The sequence below is a fragment of the Erinaceus europaeus genome, chromosome 10 (genome assembly GCF_950295315.1).
Source record: "Erinaceus europaeus chromosome 10, mEriEur2.1, whole genome shotgun sequence".
Taxonomy (NCBI): Eukaryota; Metazoa; Chordata; class Mammalia; order Eulipotyphla; family Erinaceidae; genus Erinaceus; species Erinaceus europaeus.
In genome coordinates, this window is record NC_080171.1 from 2,362,136 (window position 1) to 2,379,103 (window position 16,968).

General features: G+C 47.6%; 1 protein-coding gene across 1 annotated transcript in view; it reads left to right on the top strand.

Annotated features, from left to right (window-relative positions):
* Positions 1–1,681: 1,681 nt before the first annotated feature.
* Positions 1,682–16,968, top strand: part of PTPN3 (protein tyrosine phosphatase non-receptor type 3) — a 191,608-nt gene continuing 176,321 nt past the window's right edge. Inside the window, exon 1 of the mRNA XM_060199033.1 lies at positions 1,682–1,956. Within this exon, the coding sequence (XP_060055016.1) occupies positions 1,908–1,956 (49 nt within the window). The 5' untranslated portion in view covers positions 1,682–1,907. The remainder of the gene's footprint in view (positions 1,957–16,968) is intronic.

The following is a 16,968-nucleotide window of genomic DNA, read 5'->3' on the forward strand; positions in this document are numbered from 1 at the left end:
TCCATGGTTATTGCTGGTGCTCGGTGCCTGCACCACTAATCCACTGCTCCTGGAGGCCATTTTTCCCCTTTTGTTGCCCTTGTTGTTTTATCATTGTTGTGGTTATTATTGTTGTTGTTGCTGTCATTGTTGTTGGATAGGACAGAGAGAAATGGAGAGAGGAGGGGAAGACAGAGAGGGGGAGAGAAAGACAGACACCTGCAGACCTGCTTCACCGCCTGTGAAGCAACTCCCCCGCAGGTGGGGAGCCGGGGGCTTGAAGTGGGATCCTTACGCCAGTCCTTGTGCTTCGTGCCATGTGTCCTTAACCCGCTGCACTACTGCCCGACTCCCCCAACACAATTTTTTATTCCCTGTTCTTAGACAGGGTATGTTACCGAGGATGGAAACCAAGGCCTTACCTGTGGTGGAAGTATGTCCTTGACCCACTGAGATCGCTTCCCAGGCAGAAGTGGAGGCATCCATGCTCACAGCAGCTTTGTTCACAATAGCAAAGTCCTGGAAACCACCAAAGTACCCTTCAACAGATGACTGCACACAAAAGTCATGCTACATACACTCAGCAGAATATTATACAGCAATAAAAATGGATTGGATTGCCTCCTTTGAGACAAAGTGGATGGAACTGGAGAAGAAGATGCTCAGTGAAGCCAGTCAGGAGGTGGAGGACAACTACAGGATGGTTCCACTCATGTAGAAGATAGATGATTGAGTCTACCAATGTGAGAAGAATGTCAGCCTATTTCCAGAACTATGGGAGAACTAGTGTGGTCAACTGTGGGCGTGGGGATGGGGACGCAGACCTCTGGTGATGGGAGTGGTGAAGAAATAAAATTAATTAATTAGTTAATTAAAAAGAATTGGGAGGGGAAAAAAGAAGAGGAGGAATCCTTGAGTTAGGTGAGAAAACCTAGAATTGCCAAGTTTTTAACACCAAGAGGAATGAGAATCTCAAGAGAATGTAATTAAAGGAAAATAAACCATCTCTGTTTAGCAGAGATGGTTTTTGGAGACCAAAAAAAGTTCTTATTGACAACAGATGTTGACTGAATGGATGAATGAATGAATGAATGAATGAATGAATGAATGACAGAAATTCCGTTGTAACCAGGAGGTAGTGCATGTGCTGACCGCTCTTCATAGAAGACAGCAACTACTAAAAGAGGCTCAGCTTCTCGGTTCTCTCTGAGACACTCACTCTCTGAGGCACGTTGTGAGGCCCTTTGGTGTTCAGTTTCCTTATCTGTAGAATGAGGCTAACCACAGCCCTCCCTGTGATGTTATCAGGAGCACCAAATGAGAATGCCTGTAAAAGGACTTTAAAGGTCATTTTAATAGGGGCACGTGGATCAGCCAGTGTTGATCCAAGAGACAAGACAAGAAGTAAAAGAAGTCTTGGAACACAGCTCAGGGGGCAGAGTGGGGGGGTCCTCTCTTAGCAACCTTCTAAAATTGGCGGAGAACACCATCTAAGATTTACCGGCCAATGCATTCCTGCTAATCAGAGGTTAGCAACACTCCAAGAGGAGCAAACTTCATCAGAAAGAAATTCCCAGGGCACGAAGCAGATGTATTTCTGTGGTGAAATTGTCTGTCTGCTGTGCAACAACACATTAAGCTCCGGGTGACTATTCCTGTCAGACGTGTCCTGTGCTTAGCGCTGCTATTATGGGGCGGACAGACACGGCAAAGAATCAATTAAAACTCTGACACACTGCATGGAGCTCTCAGAGACCTGTTTCACAGGTTTCCTGGAGCACAGTAATCATGTTGCATTATCCTTCCGAAGCTGATGGAGTCGAGATTTCTAAGACAAGTCTTAAACTTTATGAAACAAACTTGAGTTTTTCTAAATCATTTTGAAAGTGCTCTTTAAGGGATCACAGCACTCAATTCTCCCCCGCAGCATGGTGGAACAAGAAGGATTATCGGCAGGCAGACATGCTCCGGAAAATTGTGAGTTTCCTTTTTCTAAAAAAAAGACTTTTAAAACCATGGTGGAAATATTGCAGTGTTTGTAACCATGTTCATTTTAAACTGTAAACAAATGTTAAGTGAACAAATTAGGAGAACATTAAAACTGAATTTTCTTTCTAGAGTGTCACTCCAAAATGGAGGGGGGTATTGTTTGCTTGGGAACTCCTTTTAAAAGAAAGTCTAGAATTCTAAGAAGAACCTTACAAAAAAGAGAAAGAAATAAAGGAAGGAAGGAAGGAAGGAAGGAAGAAAGAAAGAAAGAAAGAAAGAAAGAAAGAAAGAAAGAAAGAAAAGCCTGTCAGGGTTAATAAGGAATAAGAGTGATGTTTGTGGTTAGGTTACTTAAACTGTGCTTCTTCACAGCAAGTAGGAGTGTGAATGGTAAGCAGAGAGTGGGACTGGACTAACTCAGACATCTTGTCAACCAGCTTTGGTCTCGAGTGACTGAGTAGTTTCTATGCCTCAACCTCCGTGAAGAAAAGAACTTTTGAGATGCCGAGACTGTATTTTCTGAAGTGTTGGCTACAAATGAGCTTCGGCAGAAATAATGAGCTCAACCAAATCAAAGGAAGGCCAGCGTCAGCAGTGATGGCTGGAAAGAGACAGTCTCAAGCCTGCCAAACACAACAGGCGTGTCAGGAAAGCATAGCTAACCCCTGATTTTGTAGGCTAGTTCTAACGCAAAGAACTAGAGAGAAATGGCGACAAGAGGGCGGGGTATGCATGGCCTCCTCTCCAGCAGGACACAGACAGAAAAAGAAAAAGGAGCCCAGAGCATTGGGCAAGACGAGGCCTGTCCATCAGTGCATCCAGCTTTGGAACAGAGCTGGATGTTTTTAGCAGAAATGCTCTCATAATGCAGGAACCCATTCAGTTAGGAGAGTCAGCAGCGCCTGACAGTTCTGCTTGTGAAGCTAGCCTGCAACATCTCTTCTCTTTAGGAGACAGGAGGAGAGAGAGAAGCTAGGAATCCCTTTGCCACCAAGTCTTTCACTATCTTTTTTTCATTAAACTCTTTTCTTCTATATTTGTTTGTGTTGCTATCTGAATTCTTTAACCCCTTCCTTTTGCTTGGAAAGAGCAACGTGTTTGCAGGATAATAATTATTTGTATATGTGGATCTTATAGAACAAAAGTTTTCAGAGAACGTCTGAAGGGAATGTGCTTTGTTGGGATCTTTGCCTGAGAAAGATTGTATTAGAAAAAAAGGAGTTGTGAGCAAAAGGCCTTGGAGAGTGTCTGTCTGCAGGGCATGGGAAGCCTCTGGCCAAGTGGTGTAGTCCCTGAAGATCTTTAAGCAGGAAGCTTATCTGGTCATATCCATGCTCTAGACCGGACATTCGGAATGAAGGTTCTGGCCCCACAGAAACCAGACACGTAGACTCTGCTGGCTCAGTGACGCTGGTTATCCCAAACTAGGATATGAACACTTGTGTTGAGTGGTTGTTCTCACCATCCACCAAGTTAGAACTCAGAAATATGATGAAAATAACAATCATGATCTTTCACAGTCACATTTTTAAAAAGAATTAAGTCCATATTGTTGCATATCTTGACAGCTTTTACATCCAACAGTTTCTAAATTAAACTCAGTCTGAATATCTTTCTTTCTCTGAATATTGAGAAAATACTTTACCAAGGAAGAAAACCTGCTTTTATAAGAACTAGTTGCAATCTAAAAATAGGCACAGAAATGCAGAACTAATATCTTCAGTTTCTCAGTCTCCATTTTGGCCACTTTGATACATCAAGAAATACTACCCTTCTCTTGTTTAAAGTGCTAATGAGATCACTTTGTATGAAGAATACAAACCTGGATGCAAACCTGGTCTACCCCGTGATCTTCTTACTTAGTACTTAGTATAGTACTTAGAACAAATTTTAAAGAGAACTCAAACCGAGACGTAGAGGAAGCTTAAAAAAACCTCTGGGTTTGAGTCTGTCAGCTTCTTCTCTTGGTCTTCTAGAATTAAAACTGTTCAGAAAACCTCACAGCTGGAGAGTTTCTTGAATGAGAGATTTATTTTCAGGGTTAAAAACCAGTAAAAGCCTGGCTTTCACTACTAGCAAAGCCCTTTCCAAAAACCCCCTCTTTGCTACTGGTCTGTTACATATATGATTCACCTTTATATTAAAACCATTCTATTTCTTTGTACTGTTCTTTTTTATTTAGGCAAAGTCAGTCTACAAAATTATATAGAGATATATTCATGCTCAATCTCATTTAGGACGTTTTATTTATTTGTTTGTTTATTTATTTATTTTTAATATTTATTTTATTTATTTATTCCCTTTTGTTGCCCTTGTTGTTTTATTGTTGTAGTCGTTGTTGGATAGGACAGAGAGAAATGGAGAGAGGAGGGGAAGACAGAGAGGAGGAGAGAAAGATAGACACCAGCAGACCTGCTTCACCGCCTGTGAAGCGACTCCCCTGCAGGTGGGGAGCCGGGGTTCGAACTGGGATCCTTATGCTGGTCCTTGTGCTTTGCGCCACCTGCGCTTAACCCGCTGCGCTACAGCCTGACTCCCTATTTGTTTATTTTTTTTAAGATAGAGGCAGAAAGGCAGAGTGAGAGTGACAGAGGCCATAAGCTCAATGCTGTGATTGATGCAGGGCAGACTCACAGCCGGGCCACACACAGATGACAGGAGCTCTAGAAGCATAGGGACCTTCCAGCACGATCATTCTAGAGCCTCTAGTGGGGACAGCCACACTCTCATTCCTCCATTCAGACTGTCATCAGTGAGAGGCAGAAGCGTCCTCTGAAGTCACAGGGAAAGGGGAGGAGAGGAAGGCTTTGCTAACCTAGAGGGATACTATCGGGGTGTCGGGGAGAGAAGGGAGGTGAGCTCCAGCCAGAGACACATTGGATGGAGATAGAGATGCTCAAGTGGAGATGTCAGAGGAGCATCAACATCCCCTTGGTCCACAGCTCAGAAGAGAGGTGTGGACTCAAGATACTTGTCTGAGTCATCAGCATAAAGTTGGCCAGGAGAGGCCGTGAGATCACCCAGGAAGAATCTGCAGCGTTAGCAGTGGGACAGGGAAGTCACAGGACACTCCTGAGCTTCAAGGAATAGCTCCTGGGAGGGACACTACACAGGAAACTGAGCTGTAGCAAAGACAGAGCAAGAACACTGAGTCCCGGAAACCCAGGGCAGGAGCATTTCAAGAAAGAATGAACAGTAATATGGGATGATCCCACTCATAGACAGAAGTTGGAAAATAAGAACAGAAGGCGAAACACCAAGCAGAACCTGGACTGGAGTTGGTGCACTGCACCAAAGCAAAGGACTCTGGGTAGGGGAAGGGTTCAGGTCCTGGAACAGGATGGCAAAGGAGGACGTTGGTGGGGGGCTACATTGTTATGTGGAAAACTAAGAAATGTTACACATGTACAAACTACTATATTTTACTATGCACTGTGCCGCGGATCATCACAGTGGTTGAGCAGCAGGAGGGTCAGGGGTCTCAAAGGCAACCTCCCTGGTGGGTCAGGAGTCGGCGCAAGGGAGAACAGATAGACACCACACTCTATTGGAGGGTGAATCTGGACTCGTTTTAATAGTGAAACTGCATTAGCTTTTATACTTTTTTCAGGTTACATTCAGGTTGCCTAAACAGCCAGCTCATAAGGAAGTAGCAATAAGCATCATAGTCTTGTGGCTTCGGCAGGCTATATGTTACTCCCCTATTTCTGTAAAGAATGGTACAATGCTTAGTATCGCCCTGTTCTCAGGGGAGGTCATACCCAGAATTGTTTTTGACTTTTGCGGAGGGCTCTTTCTATCATTGATCTTCTATGGGGGGCACACGGATCTTTGCCTTGTCATGGACCACTGCTCATCTAGGTTGGTACAGTTTAACTATTAATCTTTCTTTGTCTCAATACGTCAACTTGTGCCTGGGAGGCCTCAATCTCTGCATTCTTTCTTTGAGGGGCAGGTCATAACATGACTTCTTTTGTCCGTCTATGCTGACCCACCTTCCCCACTTTCATAATGTAACTTTCAAATATGCCCCTGAGTAAGAGAGAGGGGGTGCTTCTGACTCTCCATTCTCACCCGGCACTGCCAAAGCATTATTAATCAATTGTGACAGTATAATTATTTGTAGCAATAACGGGGGGAGAATGCGTCATCCCATTCTCGTCCTCCTGCCCAGCTTGAAGTCTGAATGCAGGTCCAGAGGAGATGACCCTGTCAGGCTCCCTGGCGTTCGTGACGGGCCGGCGCAGCACTGTATACCATGAATCCCCCCAATAAGGAAATAAAAAAAGGAAGGAAGGAAGGAAAGAAGGAAGGAGGCAAGGAGGCAAGGAGGCAAGGAAGAAAGACAGAGTGGTAAATCAGCATTCCCTAAGTCCACATGAGCTCAACTTCAGTCCAGGTGAATGCATAGACGCTAAACCCCAAGAGAGCAACTCAAGCAAGCTACTTCAAGAAAACCCAGTGACTGGTGTCTCTGCATCAAGGCACAAGGAAACATCTATTCACCCTCTCACATTCAGTTTTATTCAACTGTAAGAAATACACAGAAAAAATATTTTTTCATTTTTATTAATTTCATAATGATTAATAAGGTTGCGAGATATCAGGGGTACAATTCTGCAGAGTTCCCACCACCAGAGTTCCGTATCCCATCCCCTCCACGGGAAGTTTCCCTATTCTTTATCCTTCTGGGAGCATGGGGCCGGATTCTTGTCTTGTCATTTTATGGACTCCCAGAGATTAACGCCAGGGTCTCATGCCTGTAAGGCATATGCTCTATCACTGAGCCACCTCTCTAGCATTTTAAACTTTGTATCCACAGACTTAGCAAGAATGCTTTCAATCATGTGGTATTTTGAAACACTTGACTAGAAATGAACAGTCAACAATCTGCAAGATGCCAAGAGACATCATCTCTATCAAAACAGAAAAGGCTGGGTGGGTGGGCGGCTTTAGTGGAGAGAGGTTGGACTTGAGACACCCTGAGTGGTGCGACCCGTGTGTGTGTGTGTGTGTGTGTGTGTGTGTGTGTGTGTGTGTGTGTGTGTGTTCCAGGTCTCAATCTCTATTTTTACTTTTTATTAGTGATTTAATCATGATGAACAAGACTGTAAGATCACTGGGGACAATCCCACACAGTTCCCACCACCAGAGTTCCGTGTCCCACGCCCTCCATTGGAGGCTTCCCTATTCTTTACCCTGTGGGAGTCTGGGACGCAGTTCAAAAGTGCTTATTCTCAGTACCCACCACGTGCAGCCTGGTGCACTGCTCCCAGGTGAGCATAGCTCGCATCCAGCACCCTGACGCTAGGTACCCCAGTCTCCTTGGTACCTTCACGGGCCCCCTTTGCAGATGCCCTTGTGAGGTCAGCAGAGACCCTTGCTGTCTGAGGCTCACTCATTCCAAAGCCAGAACTCCCTTCCTTTCTGCTCACCTCACCCCCAGCCTCTGTCCAGCAGTCTCTCTACCTCTCTCTCTTTCTCTCTCTCTCTCTGTCTCATTCATTCATCTGCTCTCCCCTCCACTGTCATTCACTCAAGAGACCTTTCTGTGTGTCCTTCACTCCACTAGGAGGGTGCAGAGAGTATAGAGATGAGAGACCTCAGCCCCCGGGCTTACCAAGACAGGCCTCTCACGGGGCAGTTAGCGCCCAGTGAGATAACTATAATAACAGGGGCACTGTGCGTGGGTGCGGAGGGCGTGAGCTCCTGTGCTCTCTGGAGCAGCACTTTGGAAGATGCTGGAAAGCATGTGGGTGGACCTTGCTGGAGTGTAACTCTGGCCTGGGCTGGATGGGAACTCGCTTTTGGCTGTGAGCAGTTGTGGATTTGTGGGTTGTAGGATTATTTCGGACCCCCGGCCCACGGTCAGTGCTATCACAGGGTCTGGACCGTAGAGGGCGCTGGAAGACTGTGCTTGATAGCAACTACCCAACATTCTTGCTCCAAAAAGATGAGGAAGGCTTTGGCAGGAGTGGAGAACCTCGTGGGCAGTCTACTTCAGCCGGCCTAGGCTAGTGACTGTGGTACCCTTAAGTTTCCAAAGCACCCAGTTGGAAGGGAAGCTTCTAGAAATACAGGGTGTTTTTTTTTGGGGGGGGGGATGATATAGAGACAAGTTTATAAAAAGCTTCAAATTCCCTGTAACAGTGGACTCTTCTTTCTCTTTCATCCCAAACCTGAAAGTTGGCATCAGATTCCTGGACAAAAGTCCAGGGGTTCAGAACATGGACTCTGGAGCGAGTCTGAGGTCCGAGGGCAAGTCCTGCTCCCTCTTGCTATGACCTGGGATGTATTTCCTGACCACGTCGCATCTCCAGATCCTAGTCTGACACAGGCCTCTGAGAAGGCTGTGGACTGAAGTGCAAACCAAGTGCTCTCACAGTTCCCTGCGGGAGCGATCCCTTCCACAGTCTCCTGGCTGGGCTGCAGCATGTGGGCGTCATGTGTTCTCCGGGTTTCTTGGCTTTAGGTCCCCATTCTGTCCTGTGGTTCATGAGCTGTGTGACGGATCACGAGCCAGATCCTCCAGTGCTCTGGGCCATGGGGTCTGCACTCCTCAGATGGGCTGATGGGTCACTATTGCTCTTACCACCGCTTCTTGTGCAGCCGGGACCTCTTATTCCAGCTCAGCCAGTATTTAGACTCTAGTCCCCATTCTGGGGCCTGGAGCACTAGTCCCATTCTGGCACCTCAGAGCCTTTGGCTTGAGGACCTAGTTGTCAGGTGGGCCAGATAGGCTGGTAATCACACAGACGGCACAGAGGGAAGGAACAGTCGTTAGGGGGCTCTGGGAAGCCTTCCTGGAGGAGAATCTTGGTTAAGTTTTGAAGAATGACCAGGAGCTGCCTAGCCTTATCTCCCTTTGTGATCACTAGAGAGAGCGGAATCAGGGGTCCCAAGTAGGAGGTCTGTTGTACATCTCAGTTGGACTTCTTTTTGCTTGTTTGTTTATTTATTTGTTCTTTTCTTAGCCTCACAGACTATACCATTACCCTTTATCTTTATATATAATCTATTTATTATACAGAGACAGAGAATCGAGAGGGGAGGGGGATATAGAAATAGAGAAAGATAGATGCCTGCAGCCCTGCTTCACCATTAGTGAAGCTTCCCCCTGCAGGTGGAGACCAGGGGCTTGAACCCGGGTCCTTGAGAACCGCAATACGTCTGCTCTACCAAGTGTGTCACTGCCTGGCCCCTCCCTTTTGTTCTCTCCTAGCCCCTCTCTCAGAGAGACAGGGAGACTTGCAGGCTGGTGAGCTACCCCTGCGTTAGAAGAAAAAGAACTGAAGGGAAGGAGCTTACCTGGGAGGAGGTCAGCACTGATACTTGTGTGACCAGGTTCAAAGTCCTGGACTGCGTGGCAAGAAGGGACTAAAGCATGTGGACAGGTGGGCACCGTGATCCCGTCCCCTCTCCCCTCTTCCCTAAATGTCAGCCCACTACAGAAAAACCCCAGCAGTGGAAAAAAGAGAAAAGAAAAGAAAGGTAGAGAGTTCCAAAAAAATGGGGGCCCAGGCAGCACACAGTGCTACACACAAGGACCAGCTCAAGGACTGGGGTTCGAGCCCCCACTCTCACCTGCGGGGGGGGGGGGACGCTTCACAGGCGGTGAAGCAGGTCTGCAGGTGTCTGTCTTTCTCTCCCCCTCTGTCTCCCCCTCCTCTCTCGATTTCTGCCCAGTCCAATAAAATGATTGGGGGGACGGGTAAATGGCCGTCAGGAGCAGTGGATTTATAGTGCCGTCAACAAACCCCTGTGACTAGAGTAAACAAAAAAATTCAGAGAGTCGGGAGGTAGCACAGCCCAAGGACTGGTGTGAGAATCTCAGTTCCAGTCCCCGGCTCCCCACCTGCAGGGGAGTCACTTCACAAGCAGTGAAGCAGGTCTGCAGGTGTCTATCTTTCTCTCTCCCCCTCTCTGTCTTCCCCTCCTCTCTGCATTTCTCTCTGTCCAACAATGACAACAATAATAATAACTACAACAGTAAAACAACAAGGGCAACAAAAGGGAATAAATAATTCAGATAAAATTCCATAAAATCCAATATCTCGCCAGCATCCTGACATAGTGACTCAATATTCTAAATAAAGGATTATCCGATGTGTATGCACCCAGCCGTCCATCTGCTCCAGATGTGAGGAACCTCAGAGCCACAGGGGAGCTGCAGCAAAGAGGGCGGAGGCCAAACACAAGCTACCATGTTCCGTGCTGTGGAGAAAGAGGTCCTCAGAAAAGCAAATGTCAGGGACCACACACTTTGCCTTTTCACAGAGAAGCTCCATAAAAATCCAACACGAGCCCAATGTCCTGTGGCAGTGACATATTTCAGAAAAGAAATGAGATTTCTGGTGAACCTGTTCACCCTGGAGGGCACTTGGCACCGACGTGCCCACTCAGCACAGTTCTCTGGGCACGAGGCTCGGCAGCCAAGCCCATGCTCACTCCTGAAGACACAAGGTGCCTGCTGCCTGGGTTAGACGCCTTGCACTCGCCCCCAAGGCTTTCTGAAGGGAGGGTTCCGTACCTGCTGGGAGACGCATTCGCTTGGAGCTTTTTCTAAGTCTAAACACCTCAACCATGGGTCAGATGTTGGTGACCGACCGGCAGTTGCAAAGCTGAGAGGGAGCGCTGCGTGAGGGGAAGAGCATGGCTGGCCTTTGACACTGAAAACAGTGTGCAGAGCGTTCTCAGACCTCGACTCCCAGGGACCGTGCGAGGGCTTGAAGTGCTTGCTTGTGCGTAGCCAAGGAGATGGCCCAGTGGCTGGAGCGAGTGGGGTCCTAGCTGGGTCCCCAGAGCTGCGTGTAACAGAATGATGCCTGGTCCTCCCTCACCCTCTTTTATGTCTCTTTAAAACTTTATTTATTTTATTTGATAGAACAGAGAGAAATTGAGAGGAAGGGAGAGAGAGGGAGAGAAAGAGAGAGATACCTGCAACCCTGCTTCACCACTTGTGAAGCTTTCCCCTTGCAGGTAGAGACCAGGAGCTTTAACCTGGGTCCTTGCTCACTATAATGTGTTTGCTCTCTCTCTCTCTCCTCTCCCCTCTCCCTCTCATAAATAAATACAAATTATAAATTTTATTTTAAAATTTGTTCTTCTCTATGATCAAGTCATCTTGAAGAAGGGGGAGCTGGGCCTTTGAGGCCCCCATGTCAAATGTCTCAAGGACAGGACACCATGGACACACACCTAGCTTCCACGTGTGGTGTTCAAGCTCTATATGGTCTGAGAGCCCACCTTGGTTTCTCCTTCCCCAGACTGCTCTCCTGCCCCACCCACTCCTGTCCCAGCCCTTCCAGAACCAGCCCTCGGGTCACTTCCCGAGCTCTGGCTCAAACTGTGCACCGTATCTGGAATGACCTTCCTTATGGCCCAGGCCTCACAGCTGGGCTTTTGCTGTCAGGTCATTACCCTCCTGGCTCAGTGGCAATTGGGCATCTCTTGTGCTAACCCCCCACTGAATATTCTTTTAATATTTTATTTATTGAGAGAGAGAGAGAGAGAGGGAGAGAGAGAGAGAGAGAGAGAGGCTACAGCCCTGCTCATCTCTGGTTGATGGTGGTGCTGGGAATTGAACATGGAACCTCGGAGCCTCAGGCAGGAATTTTTTTTTTTTTTTTGAATAGCCATTCTTCTGTCTCCCCACCCCTCCACTGGGCATTTGTCTGAATTTCTGTCTCATTTTGGCTGCATTTACTTTAGCTGTTAAGCCTCCTCCATGATCAGGGCAGGCTCTTCTTCCTTACTAATCACTCTGTTCTCCACATAATGAGGACCACGTGGGGGGCACCTGTGCTGGACCCCCCCCCCCCCATCTGTTCTCTCCTGCTAGTCATCTGCGCTGCGCGAGGCAGACTGCATTCTGCACCATCTGGGCCTTCCTGGTCTCCGGCTTCTGTCTGAATTCAGTCAATGGGAGGCAATGGCAGAAGATGGGTGGGAGGCGGCTGGCTCCTGAGCCCATCTGGCTGGGGTTTGGCTGTGCTCCTGTTCACAGCTCCTGTGGGTAGTGCTCCTGGCTGTCAGCTCACCCTGCGTCTGCAGCAATTCCTTCTCCGTCCCTTCATCCACACCAGCTAGTGTCCGGCTGTGTCGCCGTCTTTACTTCCTGTGGCCTTAGCTGGGCCTCTTGTAGGACTTTGTTGGGGCCAGGTGGTGGCTCACCTGGTTAAGCACAAGCAAGGACCCACGCAAGGATTCAGGTTTGACCCCTCACTCCCCACCTGCAGGGGGGAAGCTTCATAAGCTATGAAGCAGGTCTGCAGGTGTCTATATTTCTCTGCTCCTCTCTATCTCCCCTGCCTCTCTCAATTTCTCTCTGTCTTGTCCAACAAAATGGGAAAAAAAAAATGGCCTCCAAGAGCAGTGAATTCGTAGTGCTGAGACCAAGCTCCAGCAATAACCTTGGATGCAGAAAAGAAAAAGAAAAGAATTTGTTCAGGACTGAGGAGATAGCATAATGGTTCTGCAAAAAAGCCTTTCATGCCTGAGGCACCATAAATCCCAGGTTCAGTCCCCAGTACCACCATAAACCGGAGCTGAGTAGAGCTCTGGTAGGAAAGTAGAAAGAGTGGCTGCAAGGAGCTGGGAAGTCTGCGCTCAGCTCAGGTCAGTTGGGCTCAATCCAGCATTCACTGTGCGAGGTGTTCTGAGCTAAGAATACAGAAGGGGATTCCGAAACACAACCTCTGGGAAGGGCTTTCCCAACCTTATGAGAGGTCGGCCCACCAGGCAGGAGGATGGGAGGGGATGTCTCACTTGACAGGAGCAAAGCAATCAGATGCCATCTCTGGGGCCATGAGAAGGCCAGGAGGACCTGGGAAAGGTATTCATTCATTCACTCATTCACCCAGTCCACAAATACTGACAGAATCCTCTATTTGCTCTGCACTGTTCTGGACTGAAATCTTTACCGTAAACAGTTCCCTGGACCCACTTGCTTATCTGTGCATGACTGACTCTTGAGGTCTGTTGTGTAGTAGATACCAGTCCAGACATGGGGGTGTAACAGAGAGGCAAACACAGAAGGCTATTCTCCCAAAGACTCAGTTATGTTTCTGACCAGCTCTCTGAACACTGGAGTCTGGCCCTTCTGCTTTTATACCATGCAGACCTGCTCTAAGACAAGGCGGGCCAATATAGAAGGTGGATATCTCTAAGGATCTCAGAAGAGATGCTCATCTGGGCCAGAAGAGAACCAGTTTGGAAAGATGGAAATCTGAACTGAAAGACGCAAGGCGGAGGCCTCAGAAGGGTTCCTGCCCTGACTGCTCCAATTATCTATTGCTGATAAGAAGCCACTCCCAAAACTTAGTGGCTCAAACAACAGTGATATATATATATACACATTTCATTGCTTGTGATGTGTTGCTAGGGCGCTTCTTCTGCTGGCCTTCTCTGAGTTGAGACAAGCCTGGCGTGACTGGGCTTCTCTCCAGGGGACCCTTCTCCCTTGACTCCTTTCCCCAGTGTCCTACTGTAGGACCCTACAGGATTCTTTAAAGTCATTTATTTATCGGATAGAAACAAACAGGAATGAGAGGGAAGAGGGAGGGAGAGAGGGAGAGAAACAGAGAGACACCTGTAGCCCTGCTTCACTGCTCATGAAGCTTCCCCCCCTCCAGGTGGGGTCTGGGACTTGAACTTGGGATCTTGTGCATTGAAACATGTGTGCTTTACCAGGAGCACCACCATGGATGGGGGCCTGCACACTTGACTACCTAATGGCATGATGAGTGGTCTCATGGTTCCTCTCTCTCTCTCTCTCTCTCTCTCTCTTTCTCTACCTAATGGCATGATGAGTGGTCTCATGGTTCCTCTCTCTCTCTCTCTCTCTCTCTCTCTCTTTACCAGAGCACTGTTCAGCTCTGGCTTGTGGTGGTGCAAGGGATTGAACCTAGGACTTTCGAGCCTCAAGTATGAGAGTCTCTTTGCATAACCATTATGCTGTCTACCCCCCACCCCCCGCCGCCCATCTCATGGTTTCAAAACAGCCAGTCCCAGTGTGCAAAGGCCTCCTAAATGCCTACGTGGGTCATGTTTTGAAATGTCGCAGTAGTCAAATCAAGCCTCAGTGTGGGAGGGGACTCCAGAAGGCTGTGACACCAAGGAGGCTTTCGTTTGGCTCATTAGCACTAGGGTTGATCACAGTTGCTTTCATTGGCTGTTTTTATTTGTTTGTTTTGGTCCTGGGTTCTTTGCTTAGTCTTCACTTTTCTCCCTGGTTCTCTAGCTGAAATTTCTGTGTGAAGGAGTCAAACTGATTTTGCTAAGCACGTCCATGGCTTAGGGGTTTCCTGACTCATGGAACATCTAGGACTCAGCAGGACTGCTGGCAGGGCTGGTGTGAAGGAAAGAGGAGCAGACAGACTGTGGTTCCCAAATGCTGAGGGTGAACCACACAGGGAAAGGCATGGGACTGCTATGGTCAGCGGGGTGGCCACACAGACATAAAAATACCTTCTTTAGTAGGGAAAGCACATGTTTCACAGGTAGGAGACCATGGGTTCTATTGCTGGATTATATATATCTGGATTATATATCTATATATCTATCTGTATTTTATTTATATCATATATATATATATATATATCCTCCTATGTAAGTGCCCAAGAGAAAAATTGAAGTTTGTGTTTGCCAGTAGTTACACAGATTGAGAAATATTTTCTTCTTTTTTTTGAAGCTCAATATATATGTGTGTGTATCTGTTGTAGAAGCCTTTGAGAAATTTAAAAAGCACAAATCACTAACTGCTCTAGGCTGAAAGTCTGTGTACCAGCCCTCTCCTGCCCCCTTCATCTTTATGCTGCAACCTGGCCCCAAAGCTGTGGAATTTGGAGGTGGTACATGTGAGGGGTGACTCAGTTACAAAGGCAGACTTTATGGATAGTACTGGTGCCTTTAGAAAAGAAGCTTTGGGGCCCAGGTGGTGGCGCACCTGGCTGAGTGCATGTGACAGGGCACAAGGACCCTGGTTTGAGGCCCCAGTCCCCACCTGCAGGGAGAAAGCTTTGTGAGTGGTGAAGTGGGGCTGCAGGTGTCTCTGTCTCTCTCCCTCTGTATCTCCCCCATCCTCTTGATTTCTTCTTGTCTCTATCCAATACATGAATAGTAAATAAGTAATAATAACAAAAAGGTAATAAACAAATAAATAAATGAAATGAAAGAGACTTTGGAGAGACCTTTCACTTCTGCGACCAGTGCAAACTCAGCGAGCATGGTGGTGGTCTGTGAATCTGAACACAGCCTCACTTGGCAATCTATTTCCTAGTGCCTTTGTCTTGGAATTCCCAGCCTCCAGAACTGTAGAAACATAGATCCTTGTTTACAGAGCGTGCAGTCCACAGCCTTCCACCAGAGCCCTGTGAACAAACTGAGGCATCAGTCACCTTGTGTGTTAGAAGTAACCACTCAGAATCTTCGGGTGTGCTCTCCTCACAACTCTCTTGTAGATCCTTCTTTCTTCACAAAGCCACACTCTGAGCACAGCTCTATGCCGCACACACTCTGTCTAAACTATCACACCAGCATTTCCTCATGCCACTGCACATCAGCTGCAAACGAATTTAGAGAATGATGCAATGTTTGCTGAGATGTGACGATCAATGCATGTTCTCTCCTACCCTTCATATTTTAGAAGACATCAACCCCACTAGAATCACCCACTTCTGTTTGTGAGTGTCCCTGCACATTTGTAGTTTTTCTCTGAATAGGCTGGGTATATATTTTTTCCTTCTATAGCATGGCTTTCAAGATCACTTCACGGCTTCTTACGACATAACTAAAGGGCTATTTTCCCTCCGGAGTTGCAGGGATTCTGGCACTGCTCCAGTGCCGACGCTGGCTCTGCAGAATGGGTCCATTTCCTCCTGCTTGACAGCCCTTGTCTGTCTCCACTTCTGGGTCGGTGCACAGGGCAGCTGGGCTGGGGCTTCCCCGTGACTTCAGCAGGAGAGACAGCACCGCACATGTTCCCACGGTCTCCTCTTTATCCGAACCGTGGAAAACTGACTTTGTTTTTTCCATGGCTGGCACAGGCTGTGTTTGGGTCAGGAACCCAACGTCAACTACAAAGACTGACCTCAGCCCAGGGGACTTGAGAAGAAAGCAGATAACACTGGTGGGAAATTGCTCCTGCCTGTGAACCGGCATTTGAAATATGTACCAGTATTACGTATTATTATCATTATTATTATTTTTGCTTTCAGTCACTGGGCTCAGTGCCTGGCACTAAACCTACCAGTCCTGGCAGCCATTTTCTTTCTTTCTTTCTTTCTTTCTTTCTTTCTTTCTTTCTTTCTTTCTTTCTTTCTTTCTTCTTTCTTTCTTTCTTTCTTTTTTCTTATTCAACAGGACAGAGAGAATTTGAGAGGGGTGGGGGAGATAGAGAAGAAAAGAGACACCTGCAGCATTGCTTCACCACTTGTGAAGCTTTCACCCTGCAGGTGGGGAGCAGGGGCTGGTCCCTGGGTACTTGGTGGGTCCTTGTGCTTAGTACTATGTGCTTAACCAGGTGTGCCACTGGCCAGCCCCCTTATGTCCATTTTTATGCCACTGAGCCAACTGGAGTGGAACATGCTAACTGGCTGTAATACATCTGGGATTTGGCCAATACACTTTCAGACAATCTCAACCAATTTTCTCACTCCCTGCACTCTTAGGTAAGTGACGGGCTCTCCCTGGGCTGTCAGCACTGGGATAAGCGATGTGAGAACATTCACAGGTAGGCGCAGACTTACGCAGTGGGAGTCTAGTGACTCTGTGCGCACAGAAGGAGCCCTGCATCTGTCTGTGTTGCCAGATAACCCTAGCTCCTCGGACAGCAGGAAGTTCAGAAAGAAATGGAGGGACTGGGGGGCAGTGAGGGGGCACACCAGGTTAAACGCACATAGCACAAAGTGTAAGGACTGGCACGAGGATCCTGGTTCGAGCCTCTGTTCCCCACCTGCGGGAGTTGGGGGGTTGTCTCATAAACAGTGAAGCAGGTCTGCA